We start from the raw sequence: 6,000 nt of genomic DNA, 5'->3' as shown, positions 1-6,000 counted from the left end.
AAAAACCAACAAACTAGACTCACGTAGAAGTAATCCAAAGTGGGCTCACATGGAAGTGGACCAGTACCACATTGCCTAGCTGAGTCACTGTCACCTGAGTTGACAACCACGAGCTAATTGGACCTTTTAGGGCGGGGGAAGTGGTGTCCCCTGTGCGTGCGTGTGACCCAACAAGAACAGGACGCAACCTTGTTGTCACTTGAGAGATTTTTATTGTTAATAAGTGGTGCACTTGAAAAGAGAAGGGTTCATAAAAAACACATGATCGTAACAGTAACGACGACAATTTGCATATTTGCATCTGATGAACATGTTTGCGAGGACACGTGAAGGTCACTTTTTGTCTTAACGTGGAAAGAAAATGAGCCGCCCGCCGCCAAGTCGCTCACAGACGTCCTTCTGGCATTCAAAGTGCGTACTAGCATGTAGCGTGACTAGCTGCAACACGTCAGCACTCACGCTAGCTAGGAAATGTCATTGTTTCGTTTGGCACAAAGTTTCCTCATATCTTATCGTCGTGCATGTTCACATGCACACTAGAAGCTTAAATAGACAGGATATCATGGTTGTTAGCTTAGCTTAGCATTGTTTACTGGCTGTCAGAGTAGATATAAAGATACACACAGCAGGTTATATGTTATCATTAAAGTGGTTTTTAATTTTTTGTTCCTCGTCACACGACTACGTTGTGATGCGACTTGGCAGCTGCGGCCGAAGACTAACGCACATTTTTTAAAAAAACAACTCAAAAGAAGAAAACAATGAATGTGTAAAGGCCAAGGCACAAATCATTGGTAGCAATCAAAAGGTCCAAAAAGATTCAGCTCACGGTTGGATCAGAACCAACAAAACACCATCATGACGGATCAACTCATGGCACGCAAACACACATACACATTTTCAATATTTTATGGCTTTTTTTGTGTGTGTGTGTGTGAATTAGGCAATTTGGACTGCTGTTGACCAGCTAAACTTGTTTCTGCTCGTCCAAACGACAAGAACAGGAAGTGTCAATCGGCAGGGAACCAATCATTGAGCGGGCCGGTACAGAACCTTCTGGGAGTGACAATCACTTAGTGCACGTGTGAATACGCAAAAGCACCTCATCAATGTTCAAATGAGGATGACCAATTTCATCCTCTTTGTGAAACAGAAGAAACGTCGAGAGAACACTTTATGGTGACAAAATACACTTCACTGATGAATACGACAAAATGATCATATCCCTTCGGTGGAGTGTCAACAAACATTCATGTGTTCACTGTTTCCGCGTACTCAAAATATCAAGACTGGTTAAAAAATAAATAAAGTAAAGTTGATTTTAAGATCTCACGAAAATACAACTAAAATGTGGCGGCTCCATTAGCAGATGAAGAAGACAATCATTCCAGAGTGTCATAAAGTAAAAATGTTGTTTCAACAGCTTTTTTTTCTCCATGTTAATTATAACGGTTTTAAAGTCTGTTCATCGTCTCATTTAGTTGATCATGTGACATGGCAGCTCATGGTAACTGATCAGCTGATGATGATGATGTATGAAAAACAAACATACAAAGTAGTTGACAATGCAGATGCTCCACAGGGCTCATATTTAGAACCACTGCACATCTTCACGTACATGTTTGATTATACAATAGGCGCTGTTTGTCCCTTGTAAATATCGTCTGTCATCAAAGATGACATTAAACACGTCAATAAAAATGTAATCGGCGTCATCAAACATGTTCACAAGCATGTTGTTAAACATGTTGTCAAACACGTCATCACATTAAACTAGTCCTCAAACATGACATGTCATCCAACATGCCGTTGAGCATTTCTTTCAATGTTGTCAAACATGTCGCATCATCAAACTCATCCTCAAACATGTCAGTAAGCATGTCATCGACCGTGTCATTGAACGTGTCATCAAACGTCTCCTCGAACGCGCCATTACACGTCGTCCAATGCGTTTTCATACACGATGTTGTAAAACATGTCGTGCCTCAACAATCCCTGTGGCACAATCAAGAATGAATGCAGAAAATAACGTCTTTCATGTTCAACTCTTAAATCTACGCTTAAGTATAAAAAGAGTACATGTGATTGCATAAGAATACAGGCGAGTCATGCTGCTAGCTGTCAATGCTCCGTCATTAGACAGTATGATTGAGATGTCATTCAAAACTCGATCAACACTCGCCAGGCACTTCATTAGGTACACAATCTGATGTCATCTCATATCAGAACAACAAGAGAGCGTTTTATCTGTTCCTAATATTCTGACCCTCTCCTGTCTTGCCGAGGGTATTCCTAATCAAGTGGCCGGCGAGCTGAAGCCTGTGATGTGTGATGTCATGTGACAGCCGTGAAAATGATGAGTATTAACGTGATATATATTGTGATGTTCAGGTGAAAGTCGTCGTGTGGTTTGGCCCCATGGAGCCACAAACACAATGTCGCAGTTCTTCTACGGTAATACTTGTCAATCAGGAGTTGTAAGTAAATGTCAGTAATAATCCTCATAAATGAGTGTGCGCTGCAAAGCTGCATGATGAATACATTAGGATCCATGGATTTGTGTTCCATGAATGAAAGGCGTGGTAACTTTTTATTACTTGCAGTATATGAATTAATTGACCATTATTTTGATGATGATGATGATGATGATGACAAAGGCTACTGCCTCTGACTTCCTGTCAATGTCGTTAGCGCTCAGAGCTTGTCGCCGGTTGCCTTGGAAAACGAGAGCGCGTCAAAGGTCGGAGCCAATGAGGACGCGCCCAGCAGATCACATGACAACAAGGCGACAGACTAGAAAGGCTTGAAAGTCTAAGAAAATACTTTTGAGACTAGAAAATCTCCACAAAATATTGAATTTATTTCACTGATTTTCCAAAGTTCGTTTGTGGCTTCTGGAAAGAGTAAGATGATGGCTTGTTGTTATAGCAACGCCCAGTCAGGACCAATCAAAAGTTGTAAAAAAAATCAAATTAAAAAAAAAGAGAAAAAAAAAGAAACAAACCCAAAAAAACTGTTTTGGCACATTGGACATCACACTGATTGACACTTAGAGGCCGTCAATCACAAAGTCATGTGACAATGTAGCACCGCTCACTTGTCGGCATGACAAAGACAACAAAACACGCTCATACGTGAATCTTTTGGTTGAGTATGGCCACTAGATGGCGTTCTAGCATGCATGCATGCAAACTAAAAATGTACATACATGTACGTCGTGTACATACTGTATGTGTTATGTACATGCGTGCCGTGTACATACGTGTTGTGTGCATCCTGTAAGTTTTCACAGCCTTATTCAAAAACGAATGCAAGTGGTATTCATAATAACGTTTCAACTCTTCATTGAGCTCATCGGTACAGCACTAACATTAGTAGTTCTATGCAGAGGATAAAGAAAATATGACAGTGAGTACTTTTACATGATGTATCTTGTTTGCATTGGGTCGGTTTCTTAAAGGGTGTAAATACCTTACCATATTTGATAGCATTAGCATTAAGCTAGCGGGATGTTTGGCTGTTTTAAATGTAGTGTAAGTGTCTTTCATTTGCGATTAGTTTTTGAATCGACTTGAGTTCACCGTCACCACACAGCACTTGTAAGCACTCGTAACTTTAGTCAGAAGGTCAAGAAAAAAAAAGTCAACTTTTGCAAAACTAATCTCTGCTTTTTATTTTAAAGTGGTCAACTCCAAGAAACGAATGGCAGTGAAGAAATGGGATTCCATGCAGAAATCATGTTTTGCTGGGAAAGCCACTCATGATCTTGCTTCCATACCGCAGACATTCACTCAAGATCTTTTCATTAGTTAATGCTTTTTTTTGGGGGGGGGGGGGGTTGTAATTAGAAATTCCGATCTTTATAACAAAAGTTAAACAAAGGTCTTGTAAAACAGTCAAATATTCTGCCTGTAATTAAAATCTTTGCTGTGCGCATATCAGGGACCAAGTAGCAAGTGATTTTATTTGTATTTCTGAAATGAATCAGCTATCAGAATTTTTGCATGTGGTCAATTTAAAAGTCTCAACATTTTTTGCATTGCTTAATTTTACAGACTTTTAAAATGTTGAGAGAAAATAATTGAATCCAAAATGGATGGAGTGCTGTGGATACTTTCCAGATGCATTTCCTATACTGTACATGTAGTGTACACATGTGTGATGTGTATGAAAGATTTTTTTTTTTTTTTGAATGGCATAGCAGGTGTGAGCGTCATCCAGCACTTCCCGCCCTGCTGCAGGCCGGCGTCTACACTAGTGAGCATGCGTCACATGCAGCGGCGTAAAGCTTCCTTCTCCACAGCCCCACCCGCACCGCCGTGACATCGATGATGACATCACTGAGTACTAGAGTTGCAAAATGTTTTTAGGGGGGGAATTCGGGAGACTTTTTCATGGGAATGAACAAACCAGTGATTTACAAAACTAAAGGTTCAATCTTAATAGGGACCTTTTGAGCAATTCCCAGAACTTCCCATGGGACAAATTTTCACAAAATGTTCCACCTTTTTGCAACCCTACTGACGACATCACCGGTTTTCGTGGTGGCGGACATCCTCGCAGGGGTGTAAGTGTGGAGGCGTGGCTTGGATTAAAGGTTTCGAGTCGGGGATGGACCAAGGTTGGGCAACTCAGGGCGGCGTACTCCACACGGCCTCACCCAGCCCCTCCCCCGTGGAGGAGAGGGGCAGCGGCCCCCCACTGGGCGTGAAGGGGTCCGTGTCTGTGTCTGTCTCGCCTTCCGCCAGGTAGACAGGTCTGGGTCTGGGCCGGGTCCGGCTGCCTTCCTCCTTGGCCCCTGTCTGGTTGTCGGCCGCAGAGCCGCCGTCCCCAGCCACCGCCGCCCCCGCCGCCTCCTCCGCCTCCTCGCCGTCGCGCTCGCCGCCGGAGAAGCTGAAGCCGCTGGGCGAACGCTCCAGCTCCTCGTGGTTCACCGACAGCAGCGACAGCGGCGAGTCGCCCTCGTGACCCCCAGCGTGTCCCCCCGTGGTCCTGCCGCAGCCCCCGGACATGTCCTGCAGGGAGCTGATTGGCAGCACGGTGGGGCGCGCCGTGTACGTGGGCACGGAGGACGGCGGGCGCGGTTGGCCCTGAGAGCGGCCGCTTCCTCCGCCGGCCGGTCCGGCCTCGACGGTGGGCGGCCGGTATGATGTTTGCCGGAAACCCTCGCCGTAGTTCAGAAAGAGTCGACGGGTGTCTCCGTGTGCTGGGGGGTGGCAGGGCTCCAGGGTCATGTGGGCGGCGCCCGCTGAGTCCACCTGCAGGTGCTCGCTGTGCTGAATGTGCATGTCCACCAGGAAGTCCAACTTCTTCTCCATGTCCTCTACCTGAAGCAGGTGGAAAAATTCGATAAAAATATTGATCATGAAATCTCTCCAAATACAAAGAGGAGCTTTCTGAGCCAGGAAGAGAAATACCAAATGTCGCCCATGAGTCTGTGCTGTCAAGTCAGAGAAAAAAACAAAACTCTTATCACAGGGCAGAAAATGTTAGTGTAGTACCACATTCCGCCACAAGATGCTTGGCAGCGTTGAGTTCTACTGAAGGAGATGCAGCGGAATTGATCATTTATTTATTTGTGGGCGCATTTGCTCACCTGCCTCTCCACACGCACAAATCTTCCCATCATGCTTTGGTCCTCAGCTTCTGCCATGGAGTGGGCTTTGGACAAGAAGGACTCGTGCCTACACACACACACACACACACACACACACACACACGCACACACGCACACACGCACACACGCACACACAGTTGTTGATCACCTTGGACCTTGTGCTCGTGTTCAGATGCCAAAGTTGAGGTTGGGGCCCACCTGGGCGACTGGCTGTTGGGGTAATTAAAGGGCGGCTTGACAGGTTTCTTCTGTTTGGGGGTCAGGGGGGCTCCAGGTGCCAGAATCATGTCGATTCTGAAAGAAGAGGGTTGCTAAAACTCGTACAGCTAAGCTAATACTAAAACTAATAAAACCAAAACTGAAACAAAACCTTTTCAAAAAAA

General features: G+C 44.7%; 1 protein-coding gene across 1 annotated transcript in view; it reads right to left on the bottom strand.

The window, feature by feature from the left end:
* Positions 1-189: 189 nt before the first annotated feature.
* The window catches only part of kcnq3 (potassium voltage-gated channel, KQT-like subfamily, member 3), a 29,778-nt gene continuing 23,967 nt past the window's right edge, over positions 190-6,000 (bottom strand). The window contains exons 14-16 of the mRNA XM_086129554.1: positions 5,816-5,911; positions 5,597-5,684; positions 190-5,327 (exon numbers count right to left, since the gene is read on the bottom strand). Of these exons, the coding sequence (XP_085985680.1) occupies positions 4,632-5,327; positions 5,597-5,684; positions 5,816-5,911 (880 nt within the window). The 3' untranslated portion in view covers positions 190-4,631. The remainder of the gene's footprint in view (positions 5,328-5,596; positions 5,685-5,815; positions 5,912-6,000) is intronic.

Source organism: Hippocampus guttulatus, chromosome 14 (assembly GCF_054856545.1).
Source record: "Hippocampus guttulatus isolate MCC_2025c chromosome 14, RoL_Hgut_1.0, whole genome shotgun sequence".
NCBI lineage: Eukaryota > Metazoa > Chordata > Actinopteri > Syngnathiformes > Syngnathidae > Hippocampus > Hippocampus guttulatus.
The sequence above is the reverse complement of the archived record's forward strand: the minus strand, read 5'-3'. Positions and strand labels throughout refer to the sequence as shown.